This window comes from Eurypyga helias, unplaced genomic scaffold, assembly GCF_000690775.1.
Source record: "Eurypyga helias isolate BGI_N326 unplaced genomic scaffold, ASM69077v1 scaffold9481, whole genome shotgun sequence".
NCBI classification, from domain to species: Eukaryota; Metazoa; Chordata; class Aves; order Eurypygiformes; family Eurypygidae; genus Eurypyga; species Eurypyga helias.
In genome coordinates, this window is record NW_010232821.1 from 14,868 (window position 1) to 40,600 (window position 25,733).

At 41.6% G+C, this 25,733-nt stretch overlaps 1 protein-coding gene across 1 annotated transcript in view; it reads left to right on the top strand.

Moving 5' to 3' along the window:
* The first annotated feature begins 1,393 nt into the window (after positions 1–1,393).
* Positions 1,394–25,733, top strand: part of FBXW11 (F-box and WD repeat domain containing 11) — a 35,517-nt gene continuing 11,177 nt past the window's right edge. The window contains exons 1-4 of the mRNA XM_010161523.1: positions 1,394–1,450; positions 2,492–2,717; positions 12,932–13,118; positions 13,921–14,011. Coding sequence (XP_010159825.1) covers positions 1,400–1,450; positions 2,492–2,717; positions 12,932–13,118; positions 13,921–14,011 — 555 coding nt within the window. The 5' untranslated portion in view covers positions 1,394–1,399. The remainder of the gene's footprint in view (positions 1,451–2,491; positions 2,718–12,931; positions 13,119–13,920; positions 14,012–25,733) is intronic.

Consider the following 25,733-nt stretch of genomic DNA (forward strand, 5'->3'; position numbering starts at 1 on the left):
TTTTTGGATTCCCACTTGCCATCTCCTGGGCTTATATTTGTCATTGTTATGTGTGTCATAACTAGATAAACTCAAGGGTTTTTTCCACTCTGCAATGCACATCGTTTTTACAATGTAATCTTCCATCTGTGTGCGTGCTTTTTCATCCCTAACTGCAAGGCAGAGAAGGGTGCAAGGTAAACGTCAGACGAAGCAGTGGAGTCAGGCAACTTGCCTGGAGGGGTATACTGTTAATTTTACACGTTTTCTGGGTTTGCTGTGGCACATCCCTTACGCCAGAAAGAGGAGGTGAAGCAGTGAATGCTTATGAGGTGGAATTGTGTTTTGAATGGAGGTGAATGTTGTTGTGAAGGGGTTAATTCATAATGTGTGATGGCAAGAGTAAAGGAATTGTGTGATTTATTCCATCATGTGTTTTACTTGAGTGCATTGTTCCTCTTTCTGCTGAGACAGCTGATAGAGGGGAAGGAGGCTGAAGTAAACGCAGGCGATGTTTTTGGACATTGAGTTTTTCATGATAGCCCAGTTAGCTGGTGTCCCCTGGGCACGAATGGTGGGGAGTACAGGGCTGGTGGGAAGGGAGAGGAGCAGTGACTGCCTCGGTGCGGGGTACCAGCGCGTAGGTAGAAATAAATGGTAGTTGTGGCATGGACAGCAAAAGGGAGCAGGTAATTAAAAACCAAAAAGGGAAGAAATGAGTGAAAGACTTTGAAAACCTGAGGTAAGCTCTAAGAGAAACATTTGCAGCTGAATGTTTATAGAAATTCTTACATCTCTGGTTCTCTGACAAAAGGGAAGAAAACAGTAGGGAGGAGCAGTCACAGTGTGGGGAGAGCACTGTAATTAAGTCAGGGTGAAGAGAGATGGTGACTGCCAAGGGTTATAGGACCCAGACTGTGGCAGTGAATTACAGAGGCGTCCCTCCTCCTTGTGGTAAGCTAGGGCTGGGAAGAAAACTCCTTTTCTCTTGCATGAAAGTAGTGTATGGTGATTCCCCCTCCCCAACTAGATGTATGCAATTTAACTTTGGCAGAAAGTGCTAGTTGATTACTTTGACAGGTTTAATTACTTTGGCTTGAGTAGGATGAAAGTGAATTTATTTCCCAGTGAGAAAAGCGTTGAAAGGCTGCATGAAAACCTGTCAAAGGAGAAATTGAAGAGGGGTTGGGGAGTTATCTTTACAGTCAATGGAATTGATAAACATGTCAGTTAAAATGGGAACTTATTTATAATACCCTGATTTGTGGCCAGAAATATTTGATAATTCCATTCACTGGGAAAATGAATTTTATCTGTTCCATTGATTTGCTTTTTCATAATGCTTGTGGAGCAAGGAATTGCATAGAAGAAAAAATTGAAGCAATTCTTTTTTTTTTTTTCCCCCTAGAACACGTCAGTAATGGAGGATCAGAATGAAGATGAGTCTCCAAAGAAAAATACCCTATGGCAGGTAGGACTAACTTTCTCACACAAAGAGACTTGACATGATTTTCTACACTCCTGCTTTTGAGACACCGAATCTTGCGTCTGTGCAGTCATCCTTGTATGTAGTTGACTGTATCATCCTAAAATTAGCTCAGCCTTCACTCGAGGATGATGCCGATGAATAATACTGGAGAAGTTACTAGATCTTCTCAGGTTATGTAGTTTGTGCTGACCGTGAAAGGACAATTCTGTGTCAAAGGACACTTTGGGAATACAGTTCAACCTGCCTGAGCACGTGACTGTCATGTAAAAGGAAAAATTTAACACCTTCACACGGCAAGGAGTTGCAACCACTTTGCTTTGAAGAAGTTTGAGAATTTTGAGGAGAGCTGACAGTTGTTCCTTAGCACAGCCCCCTTGGTCTCCTGAAGGACTCAGAAGAACCTGGGATCAATCTTTGGTCCAATATACTAATTAGCAGCAAATCCTGGGGTGGTGTTCTTGTAGGATCTGTATTTGTAGCTAAAGGCTACCAGGATTTTAATGGTGTCTTTCTGTGGATGCCCCAAACACTGTCAAGAGCTGTACAAGCCCTTAACATCGTGTACCTCTTCGTTTCTGTTTATGAATGAGCAGCTCAACACTGGCATGAGGGCCTTGAGTTTTTGTGTGTGTTAATACCCAACATTGGTATGTCTCTAAATGTGTATTATTTTAACTGCTGGAATCTAAATTGTTTGCGGAGGCAGACTGCAATGTGCAGCAGAAACTACTGGTTTAATCCGGAAAAGTTTGTTCTAAAAAGAATGAAGTTCCTTGCTGTGTAAATTCTAAGAGGTGTTAGGGAGTGCAGGTCTTTAAGTGTAAGAACTAACTTATAAGCGCATAGTCCTTTAATTGATCTTTATCTACGAAGCATGGATTTGTATGGCTTTAAGAATGTGTTTTAAGATTTAGTCTTGTTGATTGTTTCTTCATCTTCTCACATACTCTCCCTTGAGAGAGTTCTTATAAAGCTGGTCCTATTGTTTTTATTTAAATACTGATGCTCCTTTTCTGAAAACAGATAAGTAATGGAACTTCATCTGTGATTGTCTCAAGAAAAAGACCATCGGAAGGAAACTACGAAAAGGAAAAAGACTTGTGTATTAAGTATTTTGACCAGTGGTCTGAATCAGATCAAGTTGAATTTGTAGAACACCTTATTTCACGAATGTGTCACTATCAGCATGGACATATTAACTCTTACTTGAAGCCCATGTTACAACGGGACTTCATCACTGCGCTACCTGGTAAGCTAATGTTTATTTTACAAGAGGTGCATTTATAAATACTACTTGTTTAATATTTTGGCTGTATGCAGACTTTTCAGAACGTCCTCCAGATTTAGGTTGTCTTGTGTAAATGAAGTGATGCTTCCTAGGCAAAAGAAAAACAGGGTAGCTGAAGTCATTCACTTCTGTGATTAGTTGAATTGGCCACTGGATGCCAGTGTTGTTCCGTGTAAAAGTAGTTTGAGTAGCATATTCTGAGGAACAGTTTGTGTTTAAGTTGGAACCGAGTTGTCGCAAGAGTTGTATCTCTGCAAATTCTAGTTTAAATTTCCCTTTTATATGAACCCCATAGGTGCAGACAAGACTGTAGAGGTGTTATCATTTATGAAGCCTTTATTACATTTTTAGTTTTGCTTTAAGTTTCTGAAATCTGGAATAAAAAGCTGCCTGCTTAGATGAGTGAAACTAGTTTGTCTGGTCTTGTTACTGACACAAGAGCAAAAGCACTGGTGGATGTTTATTGCGTAGTCCAGCCATGATTCCCTCCTTCCCTTCAGTTGCTCAGAACCTCTTCTGCCACCAATCAGTGTAAACCTGTATCAATAATCCAAATATGGATCTGTTCTTAACACTTGCTACGTGCCTTTCTTAAAAAAGGAGCAATAATAACTAGGTATATACAATCTTTAGCTTTCAAGTTAAGTTGTATGTATTTTTCCATTCATTTCTGGGTGGAATTGTATCCCTGGATTTTTGCTGCTGAGGACAATGATTCATTTGATTCTCTGAAAGGTAAATGCGTGGACGTTGTTTCCAGAATGGGAAATAAGTGGTCAAAATGTGCTGTTTGCCACCGGCAACATAACAGCACAGATTCAAACCCGCAGTGAGGGAGGAGTCTGGGGATGTTATCCCAAGAATGCCCAGACACAACAGTGAACACTGAGGGTGTATGAGGAGGTGATACAAATGGTAAAAGGACTTGGAAACTGGTAACTTTTGAGCATGGGAACCACTGGTCATGTTACAAGCTCGGCAGACTTGTAGCCATTGGTGTACTTAGGAGGTCTTGCCTGTACAGACTTCCCTGGCATCTGGGACAGCGTGCTGCTTGGCTGTTAGGGGCTTTGGTTCTCTGTAGTGCTGCTGTGTGTTTACAAAACCTGGTGGAATTCAGCTTTTGGAGGCGATGGGGGGATTTTGGCTCATCTGTCAAGCATGGTTGCATAGTAGTTGGAAGGGAATGAAGAATGTGGGGTAGGACACAAAGTGATACAGAATCACATATGTGCTCTTATTTTCTTAAAAAAAAGGCTTAAAATATGAAAGGGAGGGAGTGTCCTCTTCCCTCACACCTCAGTTTCACGGAAGTTATTTTGTAGAAGACTTAACTTGTCTGGCCACATGCATAAAAATGTGCTTGTCACTTTATCTGGAGACCTGGCTCCTTGGGTTGTGTGGATGTTTCTTCCAGTTTGGTTTCTCTAGGGAGTATATGTCATTAACTAAAAAATGAAGTGAAATAGCCAGTGATGGTCATAATGTGCAAGTAGGAGCTTCAATTATAATTTTATTTTGTTTGCTTTCATTTTATACCTTGGGGCTGATACCATGGAGCTACACAGTTCTTTCTTAGGAGTAAATATATAGTGTGACATTTTTGGGAGCTGCATAAGCTGATGCTTATTTACCTGACATTTGTATATATAAATATGTATGTATATTTACAAGTTTTCTTGCTTTTGAAGATGTAGATGCTGGGAACTGTTCCCATATCTAAACTTTCTTAAAGGTAACGTGATGTTTGAAGAACATGTGTACAAATTTACCCAAGAACTTAATCTGAGTTGATTGAAATCAATCCTGTGTTGGAATAACATCACGTTTAGGGTAGTACATGACTGTTACCTTTGAAAGATGTTTTCACTTGTTTTAAAGAAGTAAAATTCCTTTATTTTAAATGGAAATAGTTTTTGCTTGATACTGTACCCACTGATTTTACACCTGTGAGAAGGCAGGAAGAATAGAACAAGTTTGTTGTATCTGGCTTCCCTTGGCTTCAGTGGAAAAAAGTGATAATTCTGGTGTGCTTTTCTGTAAGTGGTGGCAGAATGTTTAGTCTGTGGGGTCTCTTCTTACAAGTAGAGCTGTGCTTGGGCTCTTTCCTTCCCTGCTAATCACCGTCATGGAGTATTAATACTTCATCAGCTACTACAAGTCTCATTGATGGTTGACTCAGAAGCCTGTACTCATTTTCACATCTGTCAGTGTGTTTTCTCTAGTGTGTCAGAAACCACTGTCAAAAGACAGAGGTGTGTCTTCTGACAGCATAAACCCAAGAGTGACTTATGTCACCTTTGTGCTTTTGATTCTCTTAATTTTTAAGACGTTAATGTTCCCTGCGTGGTCTCATCCAACTTGTGCCCTTTCCTTAAACAAATTAGAGCTTTGACCCCTGCGCCCTACCTTGTCACCCTTGAATAGGGAAGAAAGTCCCTTTCGTATCTGTTTCGTGTGTTAAATCTGTAGGAGAACCGTACGCTGTGTCAGGGAAGTCAAACCCTGCCAGACTGCTTTTGAAATCTGTTTCTAAAATAATAACAGCCTGTGCAGTTGCATGATCTAAGTGACTGTTTCATATCTGATGTTAGCTGGTTTTATAGAGTTGACATCCCACATTTGGGTTTAATTTTCATACAAAGTGATATTTACACATTGAGATTTGAAATCCCTGTGGATTTTAATTGTTTTAACTTGTTATTGAAATTCAACCAAACCTTCATCTGGTACCTATAATCGATAGCAGCTGTAATTTTTCATCATTTTCTATAAAACTGGAAAGCTTTTGTAGAGGCGTAAGAGTAGAGAATAATGTTTTTCTTTGAAAAATGTACCAATAAATGCGAGATGCATTTTACTAAAAAAAATTCATGGGGTTTAGTACCTATTTCAGGAACTATTTTCAAAACAAAATGTTCAGTCTTTTAATGTAAAATGGGTATATGCAGCTATTTCAGGCCTTAGTGTCTCTTAAACTTAGTCCTGCAAGTTGTCTGAAATAATTATAGTGAGCATATCAAAGTATCTGTGCCTTGGACCTGTTCCTACTATGTTAATTAGGGTAAATATTTTACTTGACTTCTTTTTTTTTAATGTGAACAATTTGAATCAGCGCACTGCAAGCAGTAAAAATCTTAAGAATAGACTTGCTGGCAAAGCAGTTGTGTTTGTGCTCAGTATGCAGCTTTCAAGGCTCTGTATGTTCACAGAAGATGAGATTGCTGTATTTTAACATCAGAAAAAACTTCATTTTCTGACTTTTGAAAATATCTATTTTTAACTGTGACCGGTGCTATACAGAATTGTGAAAATTATCTTTGTAAAAGGCTTCTGCCTAGTAATTGGCAGTTGATCCTTAAAACTCAATGAAATCTTGGCTTTGTAATGAACAGGTGGTACGTGTGGGGTGTACAGCCCCAGACTGATAGGCAGACGTGTGGATGTTGTAGAGACGGGGTAGCTGATTGCAGTTAGCTTATACTCAAAACCTTGGTTTCGTTTAGTTAAACGTTAATGAGCATTCGGTACTAGGATTACACCACAAGCAAGAGTCTGAAAAAGCTTTGGCTTCATGAAGTGAATAAAAACAAGCAGAGCACTTGCCACTTGGGTTTTGTCTCTCCAAACACTTGGTCTGTTCCATAAGACATCCTTCCACAGCTAGGCAGTCAAGTCTAAATATTCTCTAGAGCGTTCCTAACCTTTTGAAAACAAGTCATCTCAGGAGGGAAGATTTTCCTTATACTTGGTGTTTATTTGGAGACTTATTTTCCTTAGGAACTGTGTTCTAGCCCTGTCTCTAAATGCTTGGTGTTTGTAGAATCAGAGAATCCTTCACCAAAAATGGTGACTGCGCCATCTCCCTGGGCAGCCCCTTCCAATGCCTGACAGCCCTTTCTGGGAAGAAATTTTCCCTAATATCCAATCTGAATATCCAGTCTCCCCTGGTTCAACTTGAGGCTGTTTCCTCTTGTCCTGTCACTTGTCACCTGGGAGAAGAGGCCAAGCCCCACCTCCCTGCAACCTCCTTTCAGGCAGTTGTAGAGACCGCGGTAAGGCCTCCCCTCAGCCTCCTCTTGTCCAGGCTGGACACCCCAACTGTGTGTTACAGTGACTTTTTTTTAAGATTGGATTTTGAGAAGGGCCTGGTTCTTAGCCTGATACTTCTGAGTTCAGCACATGCCACAGAAAGACATCAAATATTGTAATACCCAGGGCTGTTAGCATGGTGGAACATAGCATAATCTGTCACACCATTTCCCAAAGCGGAGGAGAGGCTTTGGTTCGGGATGCTTGGGCACAGCTCTCTGGTGACACAGTGTGTTTCATACCTCTCCAGGAGACAGCGTCAGTGACTCCTGGTGCCTCAGCAGTCATTTGCCAGCTCTTCGCCTCTGCTTCCGACAGTCTTGTCGACAGCCAGAGGCCAAACCCCACCTCCCTGCAACCTCCTTTCAGGCAGTTGTAGAGACCGCGGTAAGGCCTCCCCTCAGCCTCCTCTTGTCCAGGCTGGACACCCCAACTGTGTGTTACAGTGACTTTTTTTTAAGATTGGATTTTGAGAAGGGCCTGGTTCTTAGCCTGATACTTCTGAGTTCAGCACATGCCACAGAAAGACATCAAATATTGTAATACCCAGGGCTGTTAGCATGGTGGAACATAGCATAATCTGTCACACCATTTCCCAAAGCGGAGGAGAGGCTTTGGTTCGGGATGCTTGGGCACAGCTCTCTGGTGACACAGTGTGTTTCATACCAGCTGAGGAGACAGCGTCAGTGACTCCTGGTGCCTCAGCAGTCATTTGCCAGCTCTTCGCCTCTGCTTCCGACAGTCTTGTCGACAGCCAGAAATGGCAACACTGATCTCTCCAAGAAAGGCTTAGCTTTGGGATGAAATCCTGGTGGTACCTTGGTCATTCAGGTTGCATTTCCAGACTTGAAGCGTGAGAGGTGGCTCGACATCCAAATTTTCGCAACTGTTTTTCAGAGGATCGTTACTGCTCTTTCAGATGCAGATGTGCCAAAGACATTGCAAAATGTTCCTGCTTTGTCAAGTATCATTTTTCTTAATTGGCTGTATGCAACTGCATTTATTCTGGAGAACTCTCTTTGAAAAATAGTATTTCACAAGGAAAAGAATGCTAAAAGCAGTGGAACATAAGTTGATGAGTACACACATTGTACTACGCAGGCATTACATTAGTTTCTAAATAGGAAATCATAAAACCATGGACTTCCACAATCCTACGTTTGCCTCGTGCTAAAAGGTGTTTGGATAGAAAGCAAGCCCTGATGTGTGCTGTCTGCCATCATGACTGTGATCCAAAGACTTTTTAATAGTCTCAAAATAGTAATCTGAATCATTCTTCTGAAACGACTTAAATGGCATGTACATTCTTACTCGCACAAAGGATGTAAAATACAACATATGGATTTCTAATAATGCAATGTGCTGTATGCTGCATATGAAACTCCTGAAGTGTTGGAACTTGATTCAAAAGCGCCTGCCTGCTATCAAAAACCAAGTGATGCTGTCGGTCTAACTCTGAAGGGCAGTTGAAGCTCCACTTTCAAGCTGACCTGTTCAATGCCTTCTGAAAGATAAAGGTATGTTAGAGTAGGGGTAAAATACCAAACCCACCGCCACCAAAAAGCCACAGAACCATGTGTTTGTTGGGTTCCCAGCATGGTTTGAAGTGGAACCCTTTTATTAGGTTGTTTGTTCATAACTTTACAGCTCTTCAGGGTTCTCATCGCTTTTTTGGGGGGGGAGAATAATTTAGTTTGTTGCCAGGAGGTGGCAGTAACAGATAAATTTTTTAAAGGATTATTTAAAGGATGATGTGCATGAACATCATGTATTTGTCACTTTCTCCCTTGAGAATTCATTTTACATCTGACATGTTATTGGTCTTTACACTTCAAAAGTTGCTCAAAGCTGCAAGGAAGGTGTTAGTATCATGTTCAAGTGCCAGCATGGCTCCTTTGTGCCGTAACCTTTCTTCGTGGTTGAAATAAGTGCAGAGTTATGGGTGGCTTAATGCTTTTAGTCAAGGAGTGTGAAGTTTCCCCCTTTGAACGTGTGGTGGTTGTTTTAGTAAGTTATGCCGGTTAGATACAATTATTGACTTTAGAATGAGAAAAGCATCCCGTACAGGGTATCTGTCCAGCGTGGATCCTGCCCTCCCATCTTGGATTACTAAAGAACAGTGTTTTGACCAGCACGTCTGCTAAGGAGAGCTGTTCCGTTGGCCATACAGCCACCTTATTCAGTGGACTTAGCTCCGTGACCTGCAAGCTTTCAGGTGCCTGAGTAAAGAGCTTTAAAACTTAGAAGTGCTGATATTGAAAGATTTACCTGTTACCGGTGTGTCTTATGCTACTGGCTTTTTTGGAACCCAGGCGTATCTCTAGGAGAGGTGGAAGCCAAAAGTTGGCGCTCTCGTCCTTCTGCCACGTTTTGCAGAAATACAGTTGCCATCAGACTGTCGCCTCTTTTTGATAATTTTTGGATCTTCAGTTTTAACTGTAAATTACTTTGGTATTACTCAGTTTCTTTTAACTTCTTCCAAACGTTGCCATCGTTTGTTTTTATATGTAATTAGTAAGCTGGAAACAGAGTGGCCTGTTATTGGCTGAAATGGATTATCAGTTCTGTCATTTCTTAGCGCTACAGTCTCTTATCACCTATTGATTTGACTAACTATCCATGTGTGAGGTGAATATTAATCTACCTTCAGCCCTGAATTACAGTGCCCATGCTGGGTGGATAGTGAAAGCACTGGCTTGTAGTCTGAAGAGGGAGAGGAGGTTGCTCTGAGGTGTAGTCTGAAGAGGGAGAAGGAGGTTGCTCTGAGGTTAGATTTGTATAATGGCTGTTGAAAGAGAGGGTGCAGTGAAGAGGGAACCTGAAATACCTCTTACACAGGAACCTCAGTGTACAGCCCTACTGCGGAGTTTGCAGTGATGGTAGTTAACTGCTGCATCTTCTGTTTCTTTTGGGAATTGCAGTGCTTTCTGTAGGAAATTCTTCCTCTCCCTCTTCAAAATACAGTGTGCTCTGTGCTGGGAAAGTACGTAGAGGACAGTATGATTCCAGCATTACAGATGTACTAGACAGATGCTTGCTCTGTGTAGTCTGATCTGGTGTTGTTGAACACAACTGTTTTGTACTGAAGTCTAACATAACTTGGATCTGTTCCCATTAAAACATGATGTGTGCCCTGTTCACACCTGTAACCTTCAAAATCTGAGAAATACATACTCAGCAGGCCTGGTTTTCTTTATTTTTATCTAGCTGTGTCCTTCACTTTGCATAATGAATTAAGTTTGTCTTCTTGATACCCAGGGAGTCATGATTTGAAATTCTTGAAAACAACCTTGCAATGATTATATTTTCTGGAAAAACCTTGAGCTGTTTCAAATCACGTGATGTCACAGTAAGATAGATATGTATAAATAATAAACAGTAGTTAGAACCTTGATTTGTATAGATATGTATAATAAACAGTAGTTAGAACCTCAATGTTGTTACTTACTAGAAAGATTGGGATGTGCTGGACTGGAAGACCACTTTTAGAATGTATTTAAATGCCCTAGTATTTTTTTTCAAACTACTGATATAGGAGATGGTGCAGCTTAAAGCTGCCCAGAGACAGGGCATTGTTACGATTTGCTGGTTTAGAAGTGGTTAGGTTTGAGATCCACCAGTTTTTTGGACCTTGTTATGTTTCAGTCATTTGAATCTGTTATGGCGGGTATTGAAAGATTTGTATAAACCCACTTTACATTATAGGGGCTTTCACCATTTTCAAAGCCTTTTAATAGTTTTCTAAATTAAGTAGAAGAAATAAATAAGTGCTCTTTAACTACACATATTGGTTTTTCCTTTCTATTGCTATTTTTTTTATGAAGGCAGTGCCAAATTTAGCGTGCAGTGGAGGTACTATATGAGCACAATTTCTTAATTCTTTAAAAAAATTAACAGTGGTTTCTTTGATTTGTCAGGACTAAAAATCCTAGTTGAAATGGATTGAAGCCTAAAGTAGGCTGTCATGAGATAAAGTGGAAAATGAAAAAGGCCGTCATCTCCTAGTTTGAAAGATTTTTTTCATGCTTGGCCAACTGGCATACGTTATTCATGAAAATAAAGTTATTCTAGATCTCTTTTAGTGGAGTTTTTGGGAAACCAAAATTGCAGGTCCTTTAAAAATAGTAACAGACTTACCAGTGATTTTCTGTGGGACCAGTGACACTGTAGTTGGAATATGATGAAGAAAATTTGATTGCTATTTTAAATCAGTGCAAGTATATTATCTAAGTGGTTTCTGTGTATGTACCTTTACTCAACTATAACCACGTTTTTAAAACTAACGCCCTCAGCAGGAGAGAAGATCTTTAGGCAAGGACTGTAAGCAAATAAATGCTTGCAGCATTCCATCTGGTTTATGTCTTCATAGGTCTGTGGTGGCAGCTTACTGTATTCATCATCTTGATTGATGTGCTTATTCTTTCTACCAGCTTAAGTACCTAGTGCTTTTGGATAAGTATTAACTGATATTTCTGAAATACTATATCGCAGCCTTACACAGACCTGGGTCGATGGGCAGGACGCCAGTTCTGGTATATTTGAACTTCTTCTGGCAAGCTGAGTTCATTGAATGTGTAGCTCTAACCCTGCCGTGATAGAAAAGGAGCACAGGGGTTAATAAGCTGCTTCTGGTAACTTGGATCGTCATGATGAAAGTCAGTGCTTCCCCAGTCCCCCAATAACTCTTCCTTGTTGACCAACATACCTTATGCTGCAGATGCAATTAGAGCATGAGAGTCGCCAGGTAGATGTTGTTTCTGGGATGTTGAAGTACCGCCAAGGGCTTTCATGTGGAGTAATGTTATTTTACTTGGGAGTTGTCTTGTGGTATGTTGCTGAAACTCGGTCTGTGAAGCCAGTAAAGCTAGCGCCCTCAGATCAGCAGTACTCACCCATCACTCCGTTGCATAGAAGGTAGTGGGCCGCTGGGGTGGGAGAGCAGCAGATGCAGGAGAGATGCTAAGATAACATCTGTTCATATGGCTGCTGTAAATAATGGGAAATATTTGTGAAGCTGAATTAAATTTACTTTGTACTGGAATTTGTGGTGCAGAAGCTGAGCTGTTGCTGCTTATTATTTGAGAGTTAGTGACTCCTGCTGGTACTGAGGTTTCTTAGCTGATTCTCGTACTAGAAACAATTGCACCCATCAGCCCAAAATAAATTCTGTATTGAATGCTACAGTCTGATTTACTCAACTTGAAGTTGTTTCGAAAAACGTTTTCTTGAATTTTTCACTAGCTGAAGAGAAGCTGCAAACCCCCAGTTTCTGGTGTAAGTCATTCAGTAATCACTTCTCTATGGAGTCTAGTGACCATAAACAAGGAATTAGCATAACTGCCTTAGACGTTAAAGCACCATTTGCAATTAATGAATTACTGTTGAACTTGTTCTCATGGATTTCCCCTTTCTACACCAGGCTACGGGGCATGGTGTCTTTGGTGTATGCCCTACCACCACTGTCCTGAACAAAATTCAGGAGTGGACTTGGCACCTGCAGGTTGCAGGAAGAGCTTAAATACAAAAAATGGTCTTTCATTTGAGGCTGGAATTTTTTTTTTTTCCAGAATCTTTGCTCATGCTTCTGCTGGATATGCCTGCATTTGCTCCTCTAGAGTCCTGTCTTCTGAGCTGAATTGTCTATTGTTATATATAAGGGAGTAGGAAAAGAAACAGTGGTTTAATTTCACATTACTGCTGCTTAGCGTAGCATCTGCTTGAAGATGATGATCTTTCTGGATCATGTGGCCCAATGCATTACACGCTCAAGAAGTCCAGGGTTTGGTGCCCAGAAGCAGCAAAACACTCTCTGCTGCTGCATACTGTGCTGTTTTGGTTTGCATGCATGCTCCTCTGTGGAAACGGGGCAGTCCAGCAGGCAGACTGTGCTAGGAAAGGAGCAAAGAGTTGGAGGTATTTTGATGTACCTGTTTGCATTAATTTAACTGGTGCTTCTGTGTCTGATCAATTTAATTATCCTGTTGCCTTAAGGCTGTGTTGGCTTTCTGTGAATGTATTGCAAATCTTGTTTAGTAGTTTACTGTGAAGTGACTGACATTTTGATTGCCTTTATTTCTTTGTAGAGCAAGGCTTAGATCACATAGCAGAAAACATCCTTTCCTATCTTGATGCCAGATCACTCTGTGCAGCAGAGCTGGTGTGCAAGGAATGGCAGAGAGTCATCTCTGAGGGAATGCTATGGAAAAAATTGATTGAAAGAATGGTACGCACAGATCCACTATGGAAGGGACTGTCAGAAAGAAGGGGTTGGTAAGTACCTTGGTAGTAATTAAACTCACCTTTTACAGTGTTCTGCTTCACACATTTCCCTAATCATGAGCCCTGCCAAAAAGTAAGTGTACAGTAACTTGGTATCACAGAGATCCTTCTCTCTGCTGCGGAGTAGTGGCAGTAGCTGCAGTGAAAGCTGTCAGCTCCCACTTCTGCTTCGGCTGTGTCCCCTGTCTTTGTACATGAGCGTCTTTCACACTTGTTTTCTGCCAGTTAGTCTGTCTGCAGATTTGTAATTTCTGTTTTGCTGGGAGAGCTAACATGCAGTCAGCTCAAAAACTATCAACAACATGTTTTTAAGGGTGTGTTTTCCTCGAGTGGAGTATTCCCAGTTCAGCTGATTGGGCTGCAGAAGCCTCTCAAAGACAAAGCATTTATGTTTATGGCAATGGAGTTTATCTTTCCTTTAGGACTACCTGAAGAAATTAGCTGTTCTGCTTTAGAAACCTGCTTTTCTGTGCTCTCTAGTGGTGTGCCTAAGGAAATGCAAGGCATTTTCTAAAGAGCAAGAAGACCACACCCTACTGGCTAAAAGCTTTAAGAAGCAGTGAACCCTTAATTTGGAAAACCATAAAGAGAACACCTGCTATCTCTTTAGGCTTGGATGTTTTAAATACAGCTGTCACACTGCGAAGTCACGAGGGTTCTAACAGCGATACAAAAATTCCTACAAGTGTTCTGTGAGAATATGTCGTAAGGTTTTATTCTGTGCAGGTTTTGATTTCCTTTAAAGTTTGCATTCTTTGTGGTAAACTGAAAATATGTTTCTGGTTCTTTCTAGGGATCAGTATCTGTTTAAAAACAGACCGACAGATGGCCCCCCAAATTCATTTTACAGGTCCTTATACCCAAAGATAATACAGGATATAGAGGTACGTTCTCTGACATAAGGTATCTGCAAGAGAAATGTTGCATATTCTAGTGTTTCAAAGACCATGAGTGTTGGAGCAATGGAGGATGTTATATGTATCTGCAGCACTACTACTTTGAGCTCTGGCTGTTCAGACAATGTGAAAAATTACCCTCAGCATCTTCCTGCTGCAGTACATACATTAACCTGTTAATTTACGTGTTAACCCTAGCTAGTTTTGGATTTAAAGATTTTTGGAACTCTTCTAGGACTTTAACAGAATAGCTGTTTTAGGAAACTTGTTGCTTCAAGACAGTTCCCCGTTGCTGAATGTTCTGATGCGTATTGGTGATGCTCACGTCAAAAGTGGGCTGGGGGTTAACGCCTTAAACACCAATCCCTGAAAGTGTTGCTCGGTAAGTAATTCATGACTGCTAAAGCAGCCACTGCTGCAAGTACAGATTTCTGCAGGAATGGGATTCTCTTTCCCCCTCAAGTAGTTGAATAAGAAAATTGTCCTACAGTGACAAACACAGTCAGGGTATTGGTGGTAAAAAGACTGTAGAAATGACAGTTCTCTTCATTGATAGAAAATTTTGCTTATCTTGTTAGAGTTACACCATTGGGCTTGCCTCACTTATTTTAAAAATGTTCCTGATAAATCAGGATCATCTCGGTATTCTGCCTACCAGCAGAAAATCTGTCTTGCTCAGTTTGCTGTGTACCCACCACAAAACTCATACAGCAGACTGTAATGGATTTATTTCATCCACGTGATGGATGTGAAATAATTGGTCTGAAAGTCGTTAGTGGGGAAACACGTGTTTTGATGTTTAAGACAGATGTGAACTAATGGAATCCTTCTGCTGTGGCAAATGTGAGCTTGTGTTGCTTGGCCACTCGGTAAACAAAACTGTTCAGAACTCTTAACCTGTCTGTAAAATGGATCTGCTGGAAAACATAATCCAGTTTTTCGATGTTTTTTATAACCCTTGCTACACAATTTATAAACACTTAAAGATGAGCTAAGCATGAAATGTAGCCTAGGCAAAATAAGATCAGGCCTGATATTTACTTGTGAGCTGAACGATACACATTTTATTATTTGAAGGGAGATGTCTGCTCTCTGGAAGGAATGACAAAGTGATATTGCACTGATGAGAAGCCAGTGGGATTAAGGAGGACTTTTTAATGTGACATTTTCTTGCTTTCCACAAAATTGTGGCACCATTCAGTAACCAAAACGGGTGAAAAGTGTTGTGAAAGGATGACATTTGGGATCATGTAGAACACTGAATATGTAGAATACTGAAGGAGTTCAGTATTGTTATAACTCAGATTTTTGAAGTTATCTTTCTGAAGCTCATTTGTTTAGGTGTAACTGGGACATTTGTATAGGAACTCTTATTATGAGAGATGGGAGAGTTCCTTAGAGATGTTCTGAGGCCATTCAGCCTTTGAACTGTCACCGTCTGCTATGAATGCTTTCACTCTTGTTGCTGTACACGTGCTCGTATAGTGCACAGAAATGAAGCTCCTGAACTGGACAGTGTTTGCTAGTACAAAATAAGCAAGAAAAAACCCCAAACCCTCAGGCTTCGCTTGTTGCTAATACAGTAAATGTAAAATTTTCAGTTTCTAAATACCTGGGAGTGGGGAACAAGTATGCCACCAAAAATATGGTAATGAACGTGTTTCTTGAAAAACTGAGTTTCATTAAGATAACGGTAAATATATATGAAATCCTCAAGTTGAGAATAACAGGCACTGCCCTTCCTGAGGAGTAAGGGCTCAGGTTCAGTATGGGTAGCAAAGGCATCAGTTTGGAAGAAGAGTTTTATGATAATCCTTTGAACCCTAACTTTCTTTCAGAGTTTCAGCTCGTAAATTTTATTTTTATTACATAATGCTCAGGTGGGTAATGTGATAAATGCAGAATATGCAGAGTCAGGGGTTATCTCGTGTCATGCTTTGAGATGGAGCTGGAACGGTAGGTCGTGCTCTATGTGAAACGTGCCGTGCCACTAGTACTTAAAAATAGTAACGTGAGTAATGAGCGTGGGAAGAGTTGTCTTTTCTGCGGTCTACAAAGAGTAAACTGCAAGCTGTTGCCATGGTTTCAGCCCATGCCAAACTGCCTGGCAATCCAGCTACTTTTACATGAGATTTCCATCGTTTTGATCTACTGTTTATATCCTTAATTGATGTTAAATATTACCGGGGCATGTGGGAAACCCCTGTGTGTGTCTCTAACTCAGATGGAGGGAGGCAGGAATAGAGAAGCAGAATTAAGGCTGTTCAGGGCGAATCTCCTGTAGTTCTGTACTTTCTATTCTGTGCTTGTATCTATAAACCTAAGAAAAACCTCTGGTTCATTAGTGGTTGTCAGTTACTTGGGGTAGAATTTAAGGTATTGGCAGCTAACCTCATGGGCCGTGGATAAGCCTCTGTTTGTCCAATTTCAGGGAACAAATGCGTCTTTGTCTGGTCTTCCAGAGCGGTGAAATCTCTCCTTGAAAACTAATGGCTGCCTCCAGAATCATCACTGCTCCGTTTATACAGGCAGCTCATTTCCCACTCCTGGTTCTTCGAAATTGCTGAATTGGAGGGGGAAGGCAGAAGGATGGGGGTATTGTGCCACATCAGATTTTTCCCCGTTCAGATATTTCCTTCAGGCTTTCTGAAATGTTCCTGCATTCCAGGTTTCCAGCCTGGAGTAGGGTTAGTGTTTCTGCTAATAGTCAAGGGTCCAATAATTCTTCCACTTCCAAGAGTCTATTATAATTTTCCTAATAAATCACCCTTTAAAGCACTTTTCACAAATTGCTTCACTAAAGGACTGTCAAAAGAAGCTTTTAACACTGTTTAAAAATATAGATGGTGAGTAACAATAACAGCAAAGCTTTTCTGCAAGATTTGGAGTGCTACTTAACTTTTTCCTCCCTTTATTCTGTTTTTCAGCTTAAAGTCATGCTCTCCCCATTTCATACTTTTCCCGTTCCTTCACTTCTCAAAGCCATGTGTAGAAGCTCTTAAATAAGACTTTCATCTTGGCTGTGATGAAGAAGTTTGTATCTCTGAATACCAAAATGTTTTTTCTTCAAATATTTGTCTGGACCTTTAATAAGACCTTCCTGTTTCTGTCAGAGGGTCAGGGTTCAGGGAGCTAGTGATGAGCCAAACTAACCGTGTTAGCATTTATATAATTATATAAGTATTTTTATAAGACATTTATCTTGTGTCCAAAGGACTTGATTTTTTTAATACAGTAAAATATATCTTATGTAACACAAATCTTGTCATTCAGTATTTTACCTGTGGGGCACAGAGATTAACTGAATTCTGCTAGAGTGTTTCTAGTGATAAGAGTTATTAATTTACTGTGGCTGATACTAAATTGGGTTGTGGGTAGAGATAAGCTCAAAGGAGAACGCACTCTCTCCTTTGGAGTGACTGACAGAATTTGGGAAGTAATCCAAAACCTGAATTAACAATTGGAAGGAGAAATGGGGAAGGATAGATAGCAAATTTGAATTCTTTCCCTTGGGTTCTATTTGCATTTTGGGTCAAAAGTCCATGCAACCACAAAGTGTTGTTAGCTGCAAGGTAATACAGGCAGTGATTTGGCAAAGTGAGGTTCCCTTGCCTCTCTGAAAACTTATTAGTGCCAATGTCTGTTTATTTCATGCCAAACACATTTTAGTAACATAATGTCACTTCTGAAATCATTGGATTTGAAAATAAGAGGACATTTAGAGATCTGAAACCAAATTCTTGGAAGGAGGTGGTTACTCTCCACCTCCACTGTGAAGCCAAATATTTAATTAGGTTTCGTTTCACAAGAGGTGGTCCAGTAACTTCAGATGTCTCCAAGTCCAATGTGGAATTGCCAAACTGCTTCAGAATTTTTTTTAAAGAGAAAACCTGATTTGGGGCTTATCCTAGAAAACCAAACCTCAGCTTGCTTATGGAGATGGTCTGGTTGGTGCGGGGTATCCTGTGCCCAGGTACAATCCCAAAGCATTGTGGGGAAGGTCAGCTCTTTTAATGGGATTGTGTTATTCGGCACTTTGCCAGGATGGGAGGTTTAATACTGCTGATTCCAGAACCCCAAGTCCCTGGATTTTCTCCATATTATTTGTGAAGCTTGGCCAACTGTTCTGCTTTCCCCTCAGGATTAGCACAAGTATCTATTTCTTCTGATGAGTTGAGAAGACTCATTTCATAAGTGTTTCCCTTATCATTAGGCTCATGGCAAGTGCCCTCATCTTGTTTCCATGGAGACTTAGGTCCACCCAATTAAGATGAGAATTAAAATGTGATTTTGCAGAAGACTTGAGGAAAATGTGGCACCAGGCCATCAGATAAACACCATGTGTTCTTCTCAATCCTGAAAAAGTTCAAATTTTAGGGCTAGAACTGAAATTTTAAAGTCTTGGGAAAACTTGAAAAGGGGAAGAAGTCAGCTCTCCCCATGGGTCGCCGCCAGCGTTGGGAGATCTTTGTTTATGAAAGTCGCAGCGTAGCGTTTCTGAGAAAATGGGTTTGTTTAGTACTCTTCTAATTACCACGCTGGAGAAATTTTATGTGCATGTATGTGGAGAATCTGGTCAGCATTATATGCTTAGGATTTTTTTCAGCCAACCTTTGAAATCTCTACTCCACAGACACTCTCCAAAAGGCATTTCTTAAAAATGAAACTGGCCAAGGAAGAAAGGAGAGGCTGTTGAGCAGCAAGGACATGGCACAGATTTCACCTCTCGGGTCTGAACAGGGCAGAAGTCTCCTTTCAGATACCCTTAGCATGGGATGGATCCTTGATTTGCCTTTTTTTTAATTCACATTGCCCACATCACACCTACTTCTTCCCCCAGATGGGCAAACTAAGACTGTGGATTTCTTCTGCAGATTTGAAAGAGGGATTTATTTTTCCTGTTTGAGTACTTGGAATGACCCTATGCTCTGCTAGGGGCTGTTAAGTACCTGTCTAAATAGAACTTTGTGTCTTTATGGTGTTGTGCATAACCTTATTGTCTGCAATGGAAACTAAAAGGTGCAGTAATTTTGTTTTTCAGCAGCGTTGCTTGTTGTCAGGTGTTGTGTTTAGTCCAGGTGCATGTGTGGTTGAAGTGTCTCAGAGGACCTCTCTCAGTTTTCATTGCTGTTGGCATGTACTTTTAAGATTTCCTCTCCAGATCTGGAAGTTATGGCAGTACTTCTCTCTCACTTTGGTGTAAGCAGGAGTCCATTCAAAGTTAGTATGTTTTGACGTTGCATCTGCAACCTGAAAGATGGAAATTTCTGTCTCAGGTGTGTTAGACCTAGTTGACGGAAGTTGGTGGAAATGGGGATCCTTTAAGAGAGAACAGGCCCACCCGTGGGTGTCACTGTGCTCATTGCAGCTGCGGGGATGAAAAGGGTTTCTTCCTTAGATGCTGCCCTTGAATCTTCTGGCATCTGGTGTTTTGTGGATGCATTTGCAGAGGTGCTTGATAGAGGAGACAGACCTTCCAGGGAAGAGCAACTGCTTTGTTCATCTGCATCCTTGTCTTATGGGTTCTCTGGAGCAGGAGTTGAGGATTCTTTACTCCCCTTGGGGAAACAGAACCACTGCACCAGTCAGATCAAAGATTTGTCTAGCACAGCATCCTGTCTCCTGACAGCATCCTGTACCAGATGCACGGGGCGGAGTGCTGCGACGTGATGCAGCTACGCTCTGTTTACGTGGGAGTAATCAAAGTCTCTCGTGTCCTGCCTCCGCAGTGTCTTCTCTCTCAGCAAATCAGGCACTACCATCATCCTGGGCACTAAAATTGTCCTGATGCTGCGTGAGTGCTCTGTAGGTCTGAAACATCAGTTCATGTTGCCTTACCTGCTCTGCCTGCTGTCTGGTGTGTAACACCGTTTGGAGACTTAGAGGACACGCTGCCTGCTCTTCATGCATGATGAAAGTGTCAGTATTACACTGCCAGCTTTCTCCCGGAGTGATTTTCCATGTTCCTCGTATGGCCTGGCATACAGTTTCTTCTCTTCCTCTGTAAGAAATGTCCATATTCCACCATCCAGATTTATCTCACTCAGCATCGTAAGGTTGATCTGTTCTTTATAAACGTGGCTTTAAGAAGGGTTCAGCAAAGCTGCAGGGGGACTCGGGAATAGGTTTGCTTGGTGGACCTTTGAGCAGCTTCATACATATTGGATCACAGAATGGTTTGGGTTGGAAGGGACCTTAAAGACAATCTCGTTCCAACCCCCCTGCCATGGGCAGGGACACCTTCCACTAGACCAGGTTGCTCCAAGCCTCATCCAGCCTGGCCTTGGAGACAGTTGCATGCAGAAAGACATAACACTTCATCAATTTATATGGTTCACATTTGGATCTTACCTAAGCAGCTGTAAACATTAGGAACTTACTTTTTAGTCTTAATCTGCCATGAAATCATGACTTAATTGTAACGCTTGCTAGGAAAAGCTTCCCATTCCTTTTTCTCTAGAGTTGTTTAGGTTTTTGGACTTCACTGTTTATGGCTTTTCTTCTGGTCTTGGAGTTCAAACGAAAAGTGATGTTTTACCCCAGAATGATCTGGAAGCCCATGCAGCGTTCAGACACGGAGTAGCTCTCAGAAGAACACTCCTAGCTTTTTGGCCTCACTTTAGTTTCAGACTGTTCTTCAAAACGTAGCCTGAGTATCCTGTGATTTTTATAAATCAAGCCAGAGGCTCACTTTTCAGTTATTGGAAGTTTTCCCTTTGTTTTGGTGAAAAGTGGGCCTTTTTGCTTGTATTAAACAAATGCATGCTGAACTTCTAATATATACATAGGTATGTATAAAAATTAGTATGTGCTATATGTTACTGAATCCCTATTTCTGTTTGTCAGTCATGCTTAAGTTATTCTTCACAAAGGTGGTTTTATTCTTACTTGACTCTTCCGTTTGCATGAAATGAGGTAAATGCCAAAAATCAGTTGATCACTGTGTTGAATTATTCTTTGACTGGAATAATTCCTTGCATTTGTTTACTGTGTGACTGTTTACTACCTCTTCCCATATGGCATGGCAACAATGTCTTCCATGCAGCCTTTTGTTTTGTTCTGGACTTTCACTTAGCTGTAACTGTGAATAATCTCAGATATGAAGAATTCTTGCTAATGGAAAGCACAGGTTGTTTTAATGGGCGGTAGTGCCTGTGTTTTCACATCAGTAGTGTATAAATTTTAACTTCTACACTGAATAGCTCTCATAGGAGGGACACAGTGTCCTGCATCTCCCAGGTGTATAGCTGCTGCTGTCTATGTTTCAAAGCACTTTGAGAGTAAAATCCAGACCTAGTCACTCTTCTGAGTCCTGTAATGTAGTATGAATCATATTGGTTTAGATTTTTCATGGAGCAGGCTAAGAGAATTAATAGGGAAAGGCAGTATGCTTCATGTAAAAGTAGGATAATAAATGGCAAGATGCTTCTCCCCTCCCAATGGTTTTAGCATCTTCAGAGAGTCTGAGAGAGTAAAGACCTCAAAGATGCAGGGAGCCTGGTGCCATGGCCAAGCTGTCATTTTGTCTTTGCTTATCAAACCCACTTAACTTCATAATGAATGAAATACTAAGCCTTCTCCACCACAGTGACATAAGTTCATTTGCTTTTGCCTTTCCCCTGCCAGAGCCAGGAAGGATTTTCTTGCTCGTCTTAGAAGAAAGCACATTAAGAACAAGGGGTTGGATTTTAACTGCCCCCAGTGTAAATGCTTCAGGAGAAATCCCTACGTACGCAACAGATGTGTACGTTCCTTTTTCTGCCCCATTTGTCCTGTGGAACTGTGTATTAGCAGGGAACAGAAACTCCTTGCTTTATGGGATTAAGATAAACCCACTTACACTGCAATAACATTCACAAGGATAAAAATGCAATTTTTAGCCAAGGAGCTGAACACAGTGTACATTATCAAATGGGAAAAAACCCCGTTCCTAGTAGATTATTCTTAAGACTTCCAAAGTATAGTTAATGTTCCAACTGTTAATCCAGATGAATTACATCTTTTTTTACTGTGCACCTTTGTACCAGTGAACATATTCTGGCATGCTTAGGGCTTGGCTATCGCTCTGCATCTTGGGCTATTTTCTACATGTACTTTTCTCTCTAAATGAGTTTTTTCATCCATTTATGCATTTCTTCAGCTGCCAAACGGCTCTCCTGCTGTGGCAGATGCTTTGGCTTCATGCTTGGTCTTTATCCCTTGTATGTCCAGATTTTGTTGGTTATAGAGCAGTTGTCAGCTTCTTACTGCTGTTGCTCTGGTGAGCTTTTAGAAAAGCGTGAGAAACCTTTTTTCTATCAGTGTGAACTAAGGAGATGGCATTCTGCAACCTCTTGCTTTTAATTGTGAAAACCAAGTTGAGGCACTTATCTTGGAGACTCTGAGGTGGATCTCTAGAAAATACAGTAGTGGGCGTTGCATGTGTTAGGTTTGGTACCGTAAATATGCAAATAAACTGCAGGTCTCTGCAGTGTTACTCCCCGAGCAATTTCTTCCTCGCCCCTTGTGCTTGTGTCCCTACTCAGCGTATATACAGTTGATAATAATAACATAGAATCACAGAATGGTTTGGGTTGGAAGGGACCTTAAAGCCCATCTAGTTCCAACCCCCCTGCCACGGGCAGGGACACCTTGCACTAGACCAGGTTGCTCCAAGCCTCATCCAGCCTGGCCTTGGACACTTCCAGGGAGGGGGCATCCACAGCTTCTCTGGGCAACCTGTCCCAGTGCCTCCCCACCCTCTCCGGGAAGAATTCCTTCCTGATATCTAATCTAAACCTCCCCACTTTCCATTTAAACCCGTTACCCCTTGTCCTGTCACTACAGGCCCTTGTAAAAAGTCCCCCCCAGCTTCCTTGTAGCCCCTTCAGGCACTGGAAGGTGCTATAAGGTCTCCCCAGAGCCTTCTCTTCCCCAGGCTGAACAAGCCCAACTCTCCTGGAAAGAGGTTGCAGATGAAGACTTTGACTAACTGCACTACTCAGTAACAACCAGAAATTTCCTATAGCAAGCAGCTTTCATGTGGTTGCCAGTATTGTATTAAACATGTTCCTTTTCAGAGGGTCCTCCAGGTTGCCCACCCACTCAGCTGTATTTAGTCATCTAAAATGATGTTATTTCTCTATACGTACACATCTGTTTTCACTCTGTTGCCAATTGAAATGCTGCTGTAGATTCTCTGTGTATTGTGGCTACTTTCCCAGCGTATTGGAAATTTACGCAGTGTAAGGGGATTTTACAAGTTCTCAGAAAACACGAAGTATTTTCCCACAGTAGCCACACCGTATAATGTCGAAATGAAATGACATCTAGTCACAGAACTAAAATGTGCACCTGCATTTGACTTATTGCTTTATCGTGCCTTCACGCACATATAAATAATACGTAGGTTCTTTTATTTGAAGCCAGCGTTTTCTTATGGGGAGCCTAGTGAGTAGCTTCCTGTAGTGAAGTTGTGAGAATGAAGCCAGCTAGTGTCCCCAACGTCTGCTGAGCCTTCTTTCCCCGACTGCTGTTTTGCTTAGGAAACTGTTAGGAGCAAGATTTCTGATCTGTGGTGTCCTTAATGTGTTCCGTAGCTGTCGGTAGTCGCTGTCGCGGAGGAAGCTGAGGTGTGAAAGTGCTCGAGTGGTGTTTGAGCGCTCGGCAGCTGGAGTAATCCCGTGCGTGTTACATGCAGCTGCCTATCTCGGAGCTTTCCAGGAACAGTTGCTGTAGGGAAGCTTTCCCTAAGAATTCCTATATGTTCAGACACTCAACTCTCTGGTTTCTAAAACTGTTTAAATTGGGTTATCTAATCTGTGATGCTTAATCTCCTCTGTCTTCGGTGGTAGTGCTGCATTTTTAAATATCTTGCCGTCAGATCTGTAATCGATGAGTTCATGCTATCAGCGTCTAAAATCCTCTCTTGTTTCTGGGGGTCACCTCTGTAGCAGCAAAGGAGCTCGTGACTTGCAGTTCAGCCCTCCTAGCACAGATGACAAATCCTCAGCTAAAGCTTGAGAATTGCCTGTCCTTCCTCCTGGAAACCCCCATCCCACGCCGAGCACGTCGCGTAACGAGCAGCCTGCTACCTTGGAGGCAGGAGTCCAAGGCTGGACCAGCGCGGCGTCAGAATTGAACGTTTTAAGCCCGGTTCCCAGTCTGACAATCAGCAGTGCACTAGCTGCCCAGAAAAGCTGATCCCAAACTGCTAGATGACTTGCTATCTTAATTAGCTTCCCCGCCAAATTGGGAGAGAATGAGAGGGGATGAATAACTTGTCAGCAAGCTCCTCCAGAAGCATCTCTTCCTACTTAAGATTTAGACAAATTCCTGTGGCACATCGGGTTTGTATTATGACTGCGTATAATGCTCTCCAAATTGCATAATGGGAGACAATTGAAGGAGCAAGTGCTGGAAAACAAAGTAGTAGGTTAGTTTTCCCTTGGAGCAGACGTGTTTTCCTAGAATTGGAACATCAGGGTCATGCTGCGCTTTTGTTTTTAATAAGCATTTCAGTTGTTTTCCAGTCTTGGGAGAGCTGCAGAGGTGCCTGCTATTGCTTTGAAAGTTAGAATTTGGTTATAAATATGGTTTTCCGAGCAAACTGACAGCCAATCAGCTTTCAGTTGATCTTTCTCCCCGAGTTTCCATGCAGTATTTGGGGGGGAATCCCAGGGTAACAGTTGAATAAATGGCCTGTTCTGGTGCCTACACTGGAAGATGGAAAGCATCCCAGGCTGTCTAGGTACTGCAGGTGTTGGCCTGGAGTTAGGGTTAGGGATCCTGTGCACGGATCCCTATGATTGTTGCTAGGAACTTCCTATCTAAAATCCCATGTTTCTCTGAAAACAAAGTTGGTTGTATTACCAGTAACAAAGCTGATTAAAACATGGAAATCATCCTGGTTCTGCTGTGAAATAGCCTGTGGCTTTTTAAGGTGTGTCAGGTCTCTTTCCTTAAAAATGTCTCTCAGATGGCAAATGTTGATTTATAGTTCCACAGATTTTAAAGGAGGGGAAGAAGTAAGTTTGGATTGATTGAATTCTTACAGTCCCTGCTCAGTTTTATTTTTATCAGGCTTTAAGGTGCTTAGAGGAGGCTTTTGTGTATCAACATCCCTTTCTAAGGTGTGCAACAACAGTTAACGGGTGCAGTGGCTGGGTAGGGGAGGGCGAGGTCTGAGAACTCCCATAACCTCCTGTTGGACTCAGCAGCTCTGTCATGTTGCGCAGGTGAGGCTGAACGTGAGCTGGTTCAATCTTTGCTGCTTTTGTCAGAAGGCTGTGTAAATACGGGGGGAACGGCTGTCTTAAAGGTATCTCTGGTGGCTCCTTTGGAAATTCTCGTTAAGGTGAGGCTGAATGTGGCACCATGTGAGCTGGTTCAATCTTTGCTGGTTTTGTCAGAAGGCTGTGTAAATACGGGGGGGAATGGCTGTCTTAAAGGTATCTCTGGTGGCTCCTTTGGAAATTCTCGTTAAGGTTAGCTGCCACGACTTTCACCACTAAACACCGTTTTTGTCATGAAAAAAGATGAAAGTCCTATTTCTAATTCATTGTGGTTTGCATATTTGTATTAGGGAGGGAGAAAAGGTACGTTTAAGTTTTGTACACTTCATATGTAAGGAGGATGTACGTTGAAGCGTCAGCATTGCTGTGTATGTGTTGGAGTAGTCGTGCCCAAGCATGCAGCCTGGTGCCTAACTCCTGACTGTCTCCCCTCTCGT